At 39.6% G+C, this 17,297-nt stretch overlaps 1 protein-coding gene across 1 annotated transcript in view; it reads right to left on the bottom strand.

The window, feature by feature from the left end:
* LOC124789473 (lysophosphatidylcholine acyltransferase) overlaps positions 1–17,297 on the bottom strand; it is a 642,390-nt gene that overhangs the window by 38,728 nt on the left and 586,365 nt on the right. Inside the window, exons 3-4 of the mRNA XM_047256841.1 lie at positions 6,389–6,606; positions 3,533–3,645 (exon numbers count right to left, since the gene is read on the bottom strand). Coding sequence (XP_047112797.1) covers positions 3,533–3,645; positions 6,389–6,606 — 331 coding nt within the window. The remainder of the gene's footprint in view (positions 1–3,532; positions 3,646–6,388; positions 6,607–17,297) is intronic.

Genomic DNA, 17,297 nt, shown 5'->3' with positions numbered 1-17,297 from the left:
CCTCTGTAAACATTTTGCTGCTGGGGAGACAATAGTTGCCTTATGTTGTGCAGAATTGTCTTCATTGCCAATTAGAGCATGGTTTGCCTCCTTGCTTCCAGACTTTTGGTTATGAACTGTAGATTAGAGCTGAAGAAATTGGAAAAGGATAAGAAATTAAGAAGATGGGACCTGGATAAGTTGAAACACCTGGAGGTTGCTGAGAGTTTCAGGGAGAGCATTAGGCAATGTTTGACTAGAACAGGGGAAAGGAGTACAGTAGAAGAGGAATGCGTAGCTTTAAGAGATAAAATGGTGAAGGCAGCAGAGGACTGAATAGCTATAAAGTAAAGACCTAGCAGAAGTCCTCAGATATCAAAAAAGATATTGAATGTAATTAATGAAAGGAGAAAATATAAAAACGCAGCTAGTGAAGCAGGCAAAAAGGCAATGCAAATGTTTTAAAAAAAACAACTAAGCAGGAATGGTTGCAGGACAAATGTAAGGATTTAAAAGCATATTTCACTCAAGGAATGATAGATGCTGCCTCGGGAAAACTGAAGATGCCTTTGGAGAAAATAGAAACAGATGCATGAATATCACAAGCTCAGGTGGCAAACCAATCCTAAGCAAAGAAGGCAAAGGTAGAAGACAGAGAAGACATTCTTGAAGGCAATATTATAGAAAGACAAGTCGACACAGATGAAGATGAGATGGGAGATATGATATTGCTAGAAGAATTTGAGAGTTCTGAAAGATGTAAGCTGAAACAGGGCCCTAGGAGTAGACGATATTCTGTCATGACTGCTTTAACAGGTGGCCCAGCCACTGATGGTGTAGGATGAGGCTGTGAGAGGACAGGAATCTGAAGTCTGGGTGGCTGGATTGGGAAAGTCTTGCACTTGGCTCTTCCACAGGGATATGATTCCTGTGGCAAGGGGCTGGGATTGGGAGGGGTATAGATGGACTATAACATTGTCGAGGTTCATGTCCTCCATTTTAAGGCATGATGATAGATAATGAAAGCCCTGATTAAGGCTGTGGTTCAGTTGTTCTGGTCGAGGGTGGTATTGGATGATGAAGGGGGCATTCCCTTTGTAGCTGGTCTTTGTGATAATTGGAGGATTGAAGGCGTGTGGGGTATGGCACGGGAAATCTGTTTGAGGAGTGGGTCTGAGGGATATTGCTTGTCTGTGAAGACCTTGGTGAGGCCTTCAATGTACTGGGCAGGGAGGAGGAGGTCAATGTCCATGAAGGTGGAATGCTGGGTTGGAGAAGGGAGAGAAACTGTTCCAGTTGAGAAAGGAATGAGGATAGAGTGTTCTGGTACTGAGCCCTTATCATGACGATACCATCAATAAATTTTATTTATTAATGGTAGTTCTCATACTCTAGTTCTGACCAAGGTTTTCAAGGGGGTTTCACTTACTCTCTCAAATGGCACTTCCCTTGCCTCACTACCTACTCGTTTGTTATTCCGCTGAAAAGCCCCTGCCTCTCCAATGGGTTATTACGTGAAGATCCTGCTCTTTCTATAGGGGTATGGAATGAAAAATATGTGATAAAAACAAAACAAAAATATAAAATATAATATTTCCATGTGAACATATACAAATTCTGTACATTAAGTGCATATTTCTCATAGATATACAAGTACTCTGTGTACACTATTGAAATTGTTGTCTTATTTTTGTCAATGAAATGACTATGAAAACATGCACAAGTATTAACAACTTTTTTTCTTATCTTTGTAGAATGACTGTATATGGTCATTGTGGCTACAATCAGATAACTAATTATCACAGCCAATGAATAAAGAAAGGCTAAACCAAATAACTGCTTGTATTTATTTCTTCCAGTTGGAGTCTGCAGCCTGTATAATTATCTCCAACATGCCTATTTTCATACCTGCATATATCAAAGTGGAAAAAAGTGTAAGTAACACAAGGCATCATGCCTGTTAGTTCCATGGCTGGTGTCTTTGGAATAAAAATTTAAAAAAATAAAAAAACTAGCGATGTGACGGAATGAGATCTAAAGGCAAGTCAACTATATATGGTACTTTTACTGTTTTCTAATAAATATGGCAAGAAAAGTGAAAGAGTAACACCCAGAACTGTCTATCTAAGTGCCACTCAAATAAAATTTTTAAGACTGAAATATATATTACTTTAAAGTAGCATCCCATAAGTTAAAAAATGTCTAATTGAAAATTTACTCACTAAGAAAATTTGCAAATTCATTAGACATAACAAAATGTATGTGGAGCAAATTACAGAAAAAAACTGTAAGCCTGTGTTATGAGTCCCTTAACTGCATAATAATAGTAAAGGTGTTGGAAATGAAGCACACACTTCAGGCAGTGTAATCACAGGACAGAAACTTTTCTATTTTCAAGCTGACCAGTTTCAACAGTTTTCTGCTGTCATCATCTGATCTAAGAGGAGAACATGAAGATAATGGGGGAGGTGTGGGGGAGACTACAGTTAATTTCACCTATTATATAAAATAAGAAATTTCACTTACCTTCTGGAACTTGTTATAAAGGTGGCAAGTAACATTACATTAAGATAAAAGGCACTCCACACATAGACATCTTTTTATAAAAGACATGCACACAGTTGGTAACATCCTCATACCATCCACGCATATGTATTAGATGACTAAGTAAATTCAGCTCTGTGTGGTTTTTGTGTATGCTAATGCTTTCCACAAGTGATAGTTTGTGGGACCCCCTCCATTCCTGGCTGGCTCGGCATTAATGCTTGCACCATTTGGTTCTTATTTTATGTCCTGTTACTTTATTAATTAAAGATAAAGGCTATTTTTAAACTTTTTTGATTGTTACTGTAATTTTCTCACTGTACAATAAGGAAACAGTATGTATGACTATAGATTTTATGTGGAGCGTAAGCCCATGGTAGTTTTAAATGTACGGTCAGCTGGCATTCCTGTTGTATCAAATATTTGGAAAGTCCACCTTTACTTCTGGTACATAGTTGTTCATTTCTTGTAACCAGAGTGTGTGTGTCATCATTTGGCATTTACTACTTACATAACTTCGTAACAGATCTGTCGCCTCTATGCAGACACTCCATCTGTAGCTTAGTGCTGTGCGGCAAGCTTAGGAGAGAGATTTCCAGTGACTATACGCGTGGTGGTACAAAGATGTTAAGAACTGTGTGCATTTGATCAATTTCGTGTTTTTCATCATGACATGTATATGTGTGGAGTGCCTTTTGTGCTTTGACTTTATGACAAGTTTCATACGGTACATGAAATTACGTGGTACTTTTATAACATCTTCCACAAGGAACAATTTTGTATTTTACATAATAGGGGAAATTAAGTGTAGTCTGTTTCCCTCACCCTCCCCTAACCCCTTATCTTCATGTTTTCCCCTTAGATCATATGATGGCAGCATAAGACTGCTGACACCAGTCATCCTGGAATAATAAAAGTTTCTACCTGGTGTACAAAGTGTGTTCTTCATTGATGACCACACAGATTGCCCCACAACACAACACCTTACAGCTAAGGTGTTGTGCCTCACCTGTGGCCAGTCGAGATCCGAGGTGGCTCTCTCGATGATCTCCTTGATGGTGTTTTGTCTCGAGTTAGGATCCTCCCTCCACACATACACAGGCTGGGTGTAGTTTATCAGCTCTGTTGGAAACATTTTAAGTTTGCTTATAATAATTAAAGGATACATATTTTGTTGTTATTTTTAATTATATTGTAGTACCTGACTTATTAAAAGTAATAGTAATTAAAAGTAAAATTACCATATGAAAAAATTGTTTTCACTCACATTTGATTTTCTAAACATGTCATACCATAGCAGAAATTTATGGTGCTATGTTCTGTTTCTGTGAAGTACTTAACACAAACACAACTGGTAGAAGTCTATAAGTCTTTAAATATTGCCTTAGGTGAGCTGTTGGGAATATCCAGTGATTTTTGTGAACATCAGAAATATCACTATGGAAGAAAATTAATTTGCACTCAAAAGGTAAATATAATAAGCATATCCAGCATTGTAAAAATCGTAATAATGCCGACAGTAATCCACAGAACTGGGATGATAGAGCTACAGGTTACAGTCAGGTGGCAAAATAGCAAATAGTTCACAAACATTGATCTGATAGATGTGCCTGTTCAATGAAACGAGCATTTTATATGAAAGAATGATATTGCAGATTCCCCACCAATGTTATTGTACACCAAATAGCTGAAATAATATGTAATGGATTTGTGAACTGTATTTACCTGGAAAATGTTTCTGAATGTCACTTGATGGATTCTTTTCTTAACACACATAAAAAAACTTGTTCTCCATCCATACATAGCAATCACAGTCAGTGTGTCACATGAACTAGCAGATCGCATAATTTACATTAAAAACAGTAGAAATATGTATTTTCAAGAACATTGCTTTAGTTTACATGTTACTCATTGTTACAGAGACAGCTGACTTCTAAAGAATGAACCTTCACAGCCAAATAGGTTTATTACATCTGAAACTGATGCAGTATATAATATGTTGTTTGAGGAAGATAAATGGAATTTTTTTAGTTTTGACCATATCACAATATGTGGCTCAGAAAGTGTTACTTATTTTCATTAGGCCATGTTAACTAGTAAATTACATACTACTGGTAGTAAAATAATTCTTCAGTCTTGTTAAGAGTGTGCACAACATTATCTTAGGTTAATCATCTATTTCATACAATCAGAGAACAAAGCAAAGTTTTTCCACACCAATCTGTTTACATTTCATGTCATCATTCCTATATGTACAAATGTAGAGTTTTAAAATGAAAGCAGTGAAAATAAGCAGTATTCCTTTAATTTTATATATCTGTAAATCAACTCATACTCTGTCTTGTTTCTAATCTTACTGTGGTTAAATACACAAAAAGGGAATGAAAATACATTGACTCAATTTGTACACATTAACAGACAACCACTTTTGTGTCTGCGCTTTGGTAGATTTTACATACTATGGAAAATATTGAAAAATATTTATTTTTTAAATAAGTAATATTATGTGCAGTGCACTTTGTTCTCTGATACATATTGTAATCCAAACCTGCTGGTTCTCACAACTGGCAACAGAAATACAAGAATGTTCTAGATACATACTGCCAATGAAAGGGTTCAGCCCACTTTCCCTGCGAACAATAAGAGAGGGGAATCCAGTGATATAGGTGATACTGGCATCAAGGAACGTCGAGTGTGGTGCAACGACGAGTATGGGTGCCTCCGACCGCGTCGCCTGCCGGCCCCTTATCACAAGGGACATGCCGCCCGCCCGGTAGGTGGAGCGCCCCAGTGCACAGATCACCGGCGTCAATTTTCTGTGTGGTGGGTGGAATAAACAGTACAAGTAAGAGAGAGGGAGCACAGGACAAAACAGCCAGAGTACCACACCATGTGTTAACACTCCCTTGTTTACAACACAGGAAGAATTATGTTACTGAACACCCATAGAACCACACAAGTTGAGTTTAGAGAGGAAGTCTGTTAATCAGAAGAATCCATCACCAAAGAGAGGTACAGGTAACAGAGATTTAATATTGTAGAAGCAGCAGTAGATTATTTCCTTCCATTTTACAATATTTCTTACAGCAGTATCCATAGAAATAGAGTAAAAACTATAGCAATTTTCGCAATAGGTTAAAGTAATTGTTGTAACCCATGGAAAAGTGAGTTCCCTTCTGAATAAAAATAATATTTTAGGACTGAAAATCCACAGAAATGAACCTTTCTTGTTGTGCCATGCCAATACAAAAGCATAAGAATTTACAGTTAGAAAAAACTGTTTTTATGGAAATTAATATTACCCTTTGGTTGACTTTGCACCCAGTATGTCCACAAAAAGAAGTTGCTAATATGGAAGAAATGATTTCATTACATTTTGTAAGTTTCACTAAAATAAATCCCAAATATGTAATCGGTAAGATATAGGCATTAGTTTTCCATTAACAATAGTGAATGACATGATTAAAATGGATCATTAAATGAAAATGTTTATTTTACACACACACACACACACACACACACACACACACACACACACACACACACACAGAGAGAGAGAGAGAGAGAGAGAGAGAGAGAGAGAGAGAGAGAGAGAGAGAGAGAGAGATAGATAGATAGATAGATATCACATCACACAGATAATTACAAGCAGTGACTGATGATAAAGGAAGCATAGCCTGTTATAAAAGCCTACAAAATATATATCATACTGGCATCCGGTGTGTTATGCAGTGGAAGCATAGCTACTACTTGCCCCAATAACCATAAAACATTTGTGAAGCATTTTTGTTATTGCTGCTAGACTGTGAGAACCTGAGGTAGGATTGCTTTTTACACATAGATAATGCATGCACGAATGACATACTTCCAAAGAAGGGCAAGTGTCCAGTCTCGCCCTTTGCAACAATACTCGGAGCACCCAGATATACAACTGGCAATGCATCAAAGTAGGAGGAATGCGGCGCTAATGCCAGGACGGGCGCTTCCTTAGCCGTCGCCTGTTTTCCCTTCACCGTCACCCAGTGGAATCCTCCACACAGGAAGAGACCCCTCATCACACAGCAGATCACAGCACGCGCATTGCTACAACACCAAAACCATGTCACTGCACTTGCTATGTTGTTACATGCACAGAAATTTCGCTGAGAATGTTAGAAAGGAAGTGTTAGTGTAAAAAACAATCATTTCCACACAAATTGTATCAAGTGCAAATTGATCTCAACTTAAAACAAAGTTCCATTGTAAGAATATCATATTTTGACCATTTTTCTATATATTACTATGATAGTGTGTCATGTTTTGACTATTTTTCTTGGTCTTACCCTGGTGATATCTGACAAGTGGCTTAGAAAGGTGAGCTATTAGGTCACACATATGAAAGATGGCTTTACACAATCCACACAGGCATTTCACGCTGCTTAGAATATACAGTGTGGCATAAGAAGCGGAAAGTTTCCTGCCACATACAAAACAAATGTTTTATCCACATTTAAGATGAATATGACAAAGATGGCTACAAACACCACAAAATTCTCAACTTGGTCAAGATATCTACTAAATTCATCAAACATCTGAAGCAACACCCTACATTGCCAGTGTAAATAGTCAGCAGGCATAACATGTCTGATTTATTCCCTTAAAAATTCATTCATGGGTAGCTTGTGAAGTTTTTACTAAGCTGCGATTGGGCTGAGCTGGCGATATTAGCCAGATGTCAGCCACTTCTTGCTCTGTTCGCAAAATGGAAGAGTTAACTTTTGCAGAGAAGGTAAGGCTATGGCTAAGTGTCACTTATGCTGTAAGACAACTGTATAGGACAAAACCAATCACAGGAATGAAATTGTTCCCTTGAGGCCCTAGGATGGGCGGAGGAGTGTAGGCGATTGAAGTTTTGACCCTCTTTTTTTCAGCCAAATTGCAGACTGTTCAGACCTTTCTCCCACTCCTCTTTGGGAATGAGGCCCCCCACCTTGTATGAAAGATTGAAGACTTCATTCTGTATCCCTTAGAATAGACAATAAACCATGCCACAATTTAATTTCAATAGTAGACCTGGCATTTCTGATTTCATACCCTGCAGTTATCTCCTATACACTGGGTCCCCACCTGCAGCTGGCATTCATCCTATCATCCAAACATTTGTGCACTTGCACACCACTTTATTAGGACCAACAACATTATTGTGACTGTCACTGTATAAACAGTCTAAAATACGTTGTTGATTGGGTCAACAATATATTACTTTATGCCTTTATTACACATTTCAGCTTGTGTTAGATTGTTCAACTTATCTTTTATTTCTGAACTTTCATGTCCTTTGCTTTCTTCTAACCACAGAAGTTAGCAAGTCGCTCAATAACAGCAGAACTGTAACGTCAGAAACATGTGAGTGTTTGGGTTCACCTATACTAAATGTGTGCATGTTCATACAAAGGCAAATGATTTCCTACAGACTTCCACGTAGAGAAAATATAGCGAGCTTATCTACATTATACAATCAAAAGTATCTGCATACTTAACAATGGCCATTAATATGAGGTGTGCCCACACTGCACCTTTATGGCAGTATGAGCACTGCTGGGCACACTTTCAGTTGTCTGAATGAATGGCAGCCCATTATTCCTCAAAAGCCAAAACCAGGAAAGGTAGTGATTTTGGACACTAGGGTCTGGAGCAAACTTTACATTCTAACTCATCCTAAAGGTGTTGCACTGGGCTCAGGTTGGGACTCTGAGCAAGCCAGTCCATTTAAGGCATGTTAATGTCCACAAACCATTGCCTCATATGTGCTAGTTTATGGCAAGGTTCATCTTGCTGATACAAAGTCATCAACTCCAGACTGTTCCTTTACTTCACACAGTTTACAATGGTGTAAAACATATCCATATCCTTCCGCATTTACCATCATCTTAAGCAAAAAAATGGGACTACATCGTATCCACAAAAACCACCCTTGTGCTGTAAAATCCCTCCTTTGTGCTTCGCTGTTGGCACTACAGATGATGGCAGATAATGTTCTCCAGACATTTGTCAAACCCAAAGCATTACATTACATTATCACCAGGTATAGCACGATTCATCACATATCATTGGTTTCCAGTCATCCCCTGTCCTGTGGCATCACTCTTTACACCACCAAAATTATCACTTAGCCTTCACTGCAGAAACAAATGGCTTACGACTAGCTGCTTGACCAATATATCCCATTATTTTTTAAGTCTGTATGCATCATCACAATGCTTCCTGGACTGCTAATAACACTTTAGAACTCGTGCACAACTAATTCTGCTGATGTCATGCAATTTTTTATAACCACCCTATGCAGTGCTTGACATCCACCACCAGTAGCTGAGCGGTCAGGGCAACAGAATGTCAGTCCTAAGGGCCCGGGTTCGATTCCCGGCTGGGTCGGAGATTTTCTCCACTCGGGGACTGGGTGACGTGTTGTCCTAATCATCATCATTTCATCCCCATCGATGCGCAAGTCGCCAAAGTGGCGTCAAATTGAAAGACTTACACCCGGCAAACGGTCTGCCCGATGGGAGGCCCTAGTCACATGACTATTTATTTAGTGCTTGACAATCTCTGTTGGTCAGTATATGATGTTTCTGCCTGGATTTAGTTTAGTTGTAGTTGTTCCTTCATGCGTCCACTATCAATCAGTAACAGTCAACATTGGCAGCTTCAGAAAAATTAAAATGTCCCTGATGGACTTCTTATACTCAGGTGACATCCAATGACTATTCCACATTTTAAGTCACTGAGCTCTCTTGGATCACCCATTCTGCTGTCACTCTTTCTCAACTGACAACACAATATTCCTCAGCTTCTTTTGTACTGGTGGATCTGCCTCTTGTTACATTGGTGGTCAATTTCACATTACAAAGTGGTGTCCAGGTACGTTTGCTCAAACAGTGTACATAAATACCATGAACTGACAGGTCGGCACGGATGAGGAGCTGAACCCATAAAAATTCAACTTTAATTCAGCTAAAATGATATGGCCACCCATGGGCATTACATAGCTGTAGTAAGGATGAAACATACACCGATGAACAGCTCAATACTGTGCAGCAGCCGTGTGACAGTGGGCAATCATGGGAAGGACCAAACATGAAAACTGATGTACTAAGGATATGCAATGACTTATGGCCATCCAACAGCCACACAAAACCAATTAAGATCATCAGAGCAGGGCTGAAGTTATTAACATCCTCCTCAACAGCAAGTTGAGCAAGACTTATTTCTACAGAGATGTCGAGAGTTTGTGAAAATTTCAAAACAGAATTTCCAATTCCTGCTGAAGTGCTTTAAGGTTATTTTGGTGTATGACTGCAGTTTTTCCAAATGTAATATGCTTTTGAAGTTGTGTACTTAATCCCTGCATAAAATTAAACACAAACACATACCCACATAACAAATTAATGTATTATATACATATGTACATTATGCAATGAAAATTAGAAAAAGAAAGTGTTAATTGATTATGATGCTTTTAACTGACCACTTTCTCAACATGCAGTGTATTAAATAATCAAAAGTGTTTCCGTTTTTAGTTATCTGTATGTCTAATACCGTGCACATAGTTGACAAAACAGTTTACGAATTTGCATTGTTGTTTAATGAATTAAGACATATATCATAATACTGTTAACATCCTACATGACAAAGATTGTGTTAATTCTTAACAAAATGGCTTTAAAGGATGGCTGGTAAATAGTTAACTTCAGAAGATGAAGTTCAAAACTTCAGATGGACACATTCAAAACTAAGAAAAACCTAGCTTTTGGAACTTTTTTTCTTTCTTCATGAATAGGTTGGTGAAGTTGGGAAAGAGATTAGAGGAGCTAAACTTCTTTGCCAAGAAAGCTAATTATAACCTTTATTCTCAGTAATCAGTTCTGGTAATCAAAGTTACCATCTCCAGATCTGGAGTGACAGGTTATTGCATATTTCTTTAAATATGAGGGCTGCCCAGTAAGTAATGCACTGCATCGTTTTTCTTTGACAATTCTTTATTGAACATAATGAGAATTACACTTGGGGAAGAATGGTGTTTTATCTACAAACCCCATTTTTCCATGTAATCTCCATCTCGTTCTATGGCCTTCCTCCAGGATGACACAAGGGTGTTTATTGTCTGTCCATACCAATCCTTGTCCTGGTGACAGGGCCAGTGTTTCACTATGTTGATCATCTCCTCTTCTTTTTCAAAATGTCTTCCATTAATGGCATTCCTTAATGAACCAAACAAGTGGAAGTCTGAGGCGGCTAGGTCAGGGCTGTAGGGTGGATGGGGTAACACTGTCCAACACTTTTTTGTGATGTGTTTAGCAGTCCTCAGACTTGTGGGGGCCGAGTGTTATCATGTTGCAGCAAAACATCTCCCGAGTTGCCGTGACGCCGAAGTTACTGGAAGCGCATCTTAAGTTTTGTTAATGCGTTAGTGTATGCTTCTGAATTAATAGTACCACCCCTTGGCATCACATCAATGAGAATCACACCTTCACAGTCCCACAAGATGGTGATCATGACCTTACCAGCCGAAGCAGTTGCTGTGAATTTTTCCTTCTGTGGTGATTGGGAATGGTACCATTTCATCAATTGTTGTTTAGTTTCGGGCTCAAAATGGTGAACCTGGGTTTCATCACCTGTCACAATCCTGGATATTAAGGCCTCCCCTCAGCTTCAAAATATTGCAACAAGTCAAGACAAATGCTTATTTGTGCTATTTGTGATCTACTGTTAGACACCGTGGGACCTATCTTGCACAGACTTTTAATATGCAAGAGTGTGGATAATTGCATCCAAACTTTTTTTGCTGATTGACAGATACAGTGCCAACTGCCAAGTCAAAATGCATCTGACCTTGCAAATGACATCAGCTCACTGCAACATGTCGGGTGTGACAGCAGTGGATGGTCTCCCCGACTGCTGCAAATCGTGGAGCTCCACCGAATCGCCTTCTGATGACCTCACCGTCCATCCCCGGCAAGTAACTTTACTTCTGTCGACAGCAGATGCTCCATAGACTTTGCACAAGGATTTGCGAATATTCCTCATTGTTTCTTTCTCTGCACTGAGAAATTCAATGACGGCACATTGCTTGTAATGTATGTCACCTACAGGCATAATTTTGTAATTTTGAAACAGTCTTGCAGCTACAATTTCTGTCGGAAATGATGGAAACCTGGGGCGCTCACTCAGGTGACTTCAAATATTGCATAGGTAACATATCGCATTCGTAGCATTGTTTTGGGCTGAGAAAAAAAATGTGGTGCATTACTTTCTGAGCAACCCTCATAGCAGTGAAGGTACTCTTTCTCTTTTACCCTCCTATTTTAAGGAATGTGCAGTAACCTGTTCATTGAGATGTGAAGATGGTAACATTGATTAGCAAAACTGATTATCAGGGAGATCGCCCATTGTGGCTGAAAATGAGTAAACTATTGGGGGGGAGAGAGAGAGAGAGAGAGGAAGGGCACTCAGAGTCCTAGGTTAAGAGAGCACCTAGATACAGTATTTATGTCGTGAAGTACGTAATGACCAGCCATTTTGCACAATCTTGATACAACAATCTTTTTAAGCAAATGTTCCTTCAGAGACAATACTAATTCTTCCTTTGATATTGATGGCTGTCTGAGAATGACACTCCTGATTTCAATTTATCACTGGACACATGTCAAATATTGTTAAGAGAGGTAGTTGCTACTATTCCAATTCAGCATATAAAATCATAATTGTTTAAGTATCACATTTTTAGACAGCCATATAGGAAAATATTTCTCTTCTTTTGCCAAAATATTAAAATTTTATGAACTGATCTGAGTATCTTCATCATAATCAAAAACACCAAGCAACTTGCATATCAAAAGGAACATAGTTATCAGAAAATTCCCAAAGTAAAGATAAAAAAGATCACAATGCTGCACACTATTTAGAACAATATACAAACAGAAAACTGAAATTAGTGGACACCAAAATGCAGTAATTAAGATCACCCGTTAAATGTTGTATTACCAAAATATATGAACCAATAAAAGACTGGCATATGCTGTTATTTTGCCTGGCGTTTCAATACAGCTCAATGTTGAATAGGCCCACTGATAGTGTAAGATAGGTTATCTCAACAATTCTCAACATTTTGCTCTGATGTCTTTTCTTAAAATTTCTTTGTATTAATGTTGCATCAGTAGTGAAGTCAGAATAACACATGTAGTCCTGATTGAATTTTGAAACTGAAGTACCTGAACATTACTCTATTCTATGAATCGTTCATCTTGCATACGAATATTTAGGAAAGACAAGTCATGAATTTGGTATGTTGTCAACAGTAAACTTGGATCATCATATGAACAAGGTTCAGCATTTATCAAATTTAGCATAACACACCCTTGGCAACACCAATAAAAGCGAACTGCACGTACACCGCTGACTGGAGATCACTTTTGACATTCTCAGTTCAAAGCTCCACTCTATTGTGTAACACCGATCTTGGGGCCACCGAATGAGTGTCACTGTTAAACTAAATTAGCAATAAACACTCTCGGGAACACTGCTAAAATCAGCTATTGACACAATTATACGGGTGCAAATATTAATCATATGTCTTCAGCCTGTAATCTCATTGACTGGAGTAGAATTGGCTTCAGTGATGAGTCCCACTTCAATTTAAGCTTCAATGACCAGCAAAGATGTGTCTGGAGACACCCTGGACTGCAGTGAGATACCAGCCTGACTGTTGGCTGCCACACAGTGTGACAACCAGGAATGACAGTCTGGGGTGCTATTTCCTTTCATCGCAGGACCCATTTGGTTGTCATCCGTGACACAGTTACAGCACAGCGGTATGTTGACAATATTCTGCACCCTGTTTTGTTGCCCTTGATCAAACAGTTGTACTGTTTGTCTTTGTGCTTGCCAAACTAACGTGGCCAGCGAGGCCACTGGATCCCTACCCAATTGAGAACTTTTCAATCATTATGGTCAGGACCCACCAACCAGCTCATGATTTTGACAATATAATGCACCAGTTGGGCAAAATTTGGCACGACATCCCTCGGGAGGGCATCCAAGAACTCTATCAATCAACATCAAGCTGAATAACTGCTTGTGTAAGAGCCAGAATTGGGCCAACGTGTTATTGACTTGTTTAATATGTGGAGCTCTATCTCTTGAATAAATCACACAGTTTTTCTGAAACTTTAATCATTTGTTTGTCTATTCATTTACACCACATCTACCAATTTCCATTCCATTCAGTTAATTCCTTCGTGGTGCATCATGGTTGCTTTTTTTCTGTTTTGTCTTAGTGGATTTACTAATCTTATGTTGGAGCGAACGTACTTGATTTTTTTCAGTTTCTCTTTCGCACAAAACCGTATTGCTAGATTTGTAGGGTTGCAAGGTTGTGAAGTGCAATAGAATTCGGCTTGAATCGCGTAATTTTGCAGTCAAAGGTCGTATGGAAGGGGGGGGGGGGGGAAGGGAGGAGAGGAGAGAAGAGGGGAGGGGAGGGGAGGCTCTCGGCACTTCTACCTGCCGGACAAGTCGCAGAGTTGGGACGGGAGGATTAGTGAATCTTTCGTCGACCTTTTCTCACAGAACATAGACGTAAACAGACGGGCCTTTGGGCCTCGCAATGTGTCAAGCTTCCCCTCCATCTGGGTACCCACAACCACTGAGGTGCTGACTGCTCCAATCAACATGTATTGCACGATGCACAGGGAGTGAAATTTCAAGTCTGTTTTATGTAGATGAAGCAAAGCTGCATCCGTCTCTGTAGTTAGTTTCTCGGTAAAGCTTTTAGTTTTCGCGAAAAAAAAAATAAATAAAAACCACAGTTCTGGGATTTGCCCTTGTTTTCTGCTACGGAGTCTCTCTCTCTCATTCTATTTTGAGGAAACTAACTGGTAACAAAATAATATTTTTCCACGTCTTACAGCCACACGTTCCAGCTTGAGAACGAACGTATTTTATTTTCGCTATGTCCCACAGTCATTGTGATACATCGAAGTAAAGTACAACACTGCGCATATTTTGAAAAATTTGCAGTGAAAAATGTAGTCACTGGCCTTTCCGTTTGACGGGCTTTTAAGAAATAGGTTGGTGCGCATGAAATGTAGCTAATGTATCGAAATTGGAGAGCGAAGGAGAGTGATCTCTCTTTCCACTCTCGAGAAAATACGTGAGATACCGGGTGATCAAAAAGTCAGTATAAATTCGAAAACCGAATAAATCACGGAATAATGTAGATAGAGAGGTAAAAATTGACACACATGCTTGGAATGACATGGGGTTTTATTAGAACAAAAAAAAAAATAAAAATACAGAAGTTCAAAAAATGTCCGACAGATGGCGCTTCATCTGATCAGAATAGCAATAATCAGCATAACAAAGTAAGACAAAGCAAAGATGATGTTCTTTACAGGAAATGCTCAATATGTCCACCATCATCCCCCAAAAATAGCTGTAGTCGAGGAATAATGTTGTGAACAGCACTGTAAAGCATGTCCGGGTTATGGTGAGGCATTGGCGTCAGGTGTTGTCTTTCAGCATCCCTAGAGATGTCGGTCGATCACGATACACTTGCGACTTCACGTAACCCCAAAGCCAATAATCGCACGGACTGTCTGGGAACCTGGGAGGCCAAGCATGACGAAAGTGGCGGCTGAGCACACGACCATCACCAAACGACGCGCGCAAGAGATGTTTCACGCGTCTAAAATATGGGCAATATGGGGTGGAGCGCCATCCTGCATAAACATCGTACTTTCCAGCAGGTGTTTATCAGCCAGGCTGGAGATGATGCGATTCTGTAACATATCGGCGTACCTCTCACCCGTCACGGTAGCAGTTACAAAACCAGAATCACGCATTTCCTCGAAGAAAAAAGGCCCGATAACGGTAGATGTGGTAAATCCAACCCATTCCGTGACTTTCTCGTCGTACAATGGAGTTTACACGACAGTTCTAGGATTTTCGGTAGCCCAAATTTTGCAGTTGTGGGCGTTGACAGACCCTCGGAGCGTGAAATGAGCTTCGTCGGTCCACAACACGTTACTCAACCAATCGTCATCTCCCGCCATCTTTTGAAACGCCCACACCGCAAATGCCCTCCGCTTTACTAAATCGCCAAGTAACAGTTCACGATGCCGATGCCGATGGATTTTGTACGGATAGCATCGGAGGGTACGCCTCAGTGCCAACCAAACAGTAGTGTATGGAATGCCGGTGCGACGTGCGACTGCACGAGCGCTGACTTCCCCGTGCAGAGACGAACCCGCTACAGTCTCCATTTCTTCCTGAACAGTCTTAGCAGCATTACGTCTTGTGCTCGGTCGGCCACTACGGGATCTACCGTCTGAACAACCCGTGGCTTCGAACTTCGAAATCATTCTCGCCACAGCTGCATTTGTGAACGGACCTTTAACCGTTCGAATCCCCTTCCTATGGCGATAGTATCGTAACGATGAACTAGCACATTCCCCATTCTGATAATACAGGTTCACTAAAAGCGCATTTTCAGGTAATAACATGCTGCGACTGCTGGCGCATCTGATTCTCTCTCTCATTACAGCTCCTTTTAGACACGATTGTCATGCGCAGTCACTGACGTATTGCTGTCCAGTGCCATCTGTCGGACATTTTGTGAACTTTGTTTTCTTTGGTTCTAATAAAACACCATCTCATTCCAAGCATGTATGTCAATTTGTACCTTTCTATCCACATTATTCCGTGGTTTATTAAGTTTTCAAATTTATAGTGACTTTTTGATCACCCGGTATATTGGAGATCCTCCGTGACGAGGTTGGTAGTTACGCGGCTGATACCGCCTGTTATTCGGAGTGCGGAGCTGCCCCGTGTTCCTATTTTCCGTATGCTAACGACACAGAACGAAGCTGGAAAGGAAAGATAAACTTAATGAAATGACACCCTGAGTCATCAGTTCACGACGCTGACTGTATGTTTTTGAAGTCGATGCTGCCTGGTTTAAGGAAATAACGTTGTCTCTTTTTTTCGCTATCTTACCTACGTTATTTTGTTCACTAAGTTACCAGTGTTACTGAATTTATTCTCTCATTTATGTATAGCCTTTTCACTTTACAACTGCCATTTTAGATTAGCGCACGGCGAACTGTTGACTTGTACTGCTACTGGCTGTTTCGAATGGCGCACGAGCCATGTAACTGCGCGCAGTCAAAATGTTAAAAGAGTTCCTGAACTGTACCTGGTATACGTGCTACACACAGAACAAACATATATTGTGTTAACACAGTCGAAACGAACAACAGGAAATTAGAACTTGTTTTACACTCTAACAATGCAGCTGTGCGTATAGGAGACAACAGTACATTCGCTTTTAATACACTCTATAGGAAACCGTAGGTAACGAAAATAAAATAAAGTAAAATAAAATAAAACTTGTTTTACTGTCTAATAACCGAAGCCAACGTGATATACCATTGTTATTGACAAATTCTTCCAGACAGAAACATACGATGTTAAAATAAAACCTGTTTCACGATCTAATAACTGGAACTAGGATTCAGATCACAGTTTTAGGTTTTTTCGTACCCTCCTGGATTTCTCACATTGTTCTAAGAAAGCCTGCAGCTCATGCTACAATGTCCTCCCCGTCGGCCAGAAATATCCTATTTTTACATTGTTAAAAAACGTAGCAGACCTTTCGTTTTTTCTTCTCGATGTATCTGAAATACGATATTTATCAGTATTTTGCCATCTGAGCGTACTCTTCAATAAGGTACGTCTGC

The sequence above is a fragment of the Schistocerca piceifrons genome, chromosome 3 (genome assembly GCF_021461385.2).
Source record: "Schistocerca piceifrons isolate TAMUIC-IGC-003096 chromosome 3, iqSchPice1.1, whole genome shotgun sequence".
NCBI classification, from domain to species: Eukaryota; Metazoa; Arthropoda; class Insecta; order Orthoptera; family Acrididae; genus Schistocerca; species Schistocerca piceifrons.
The sequence above is the reverse complement of the archived record's forward strand: the minus strand, read 5'-3'. Positions and strand labels throughout refer to the sequence as shown.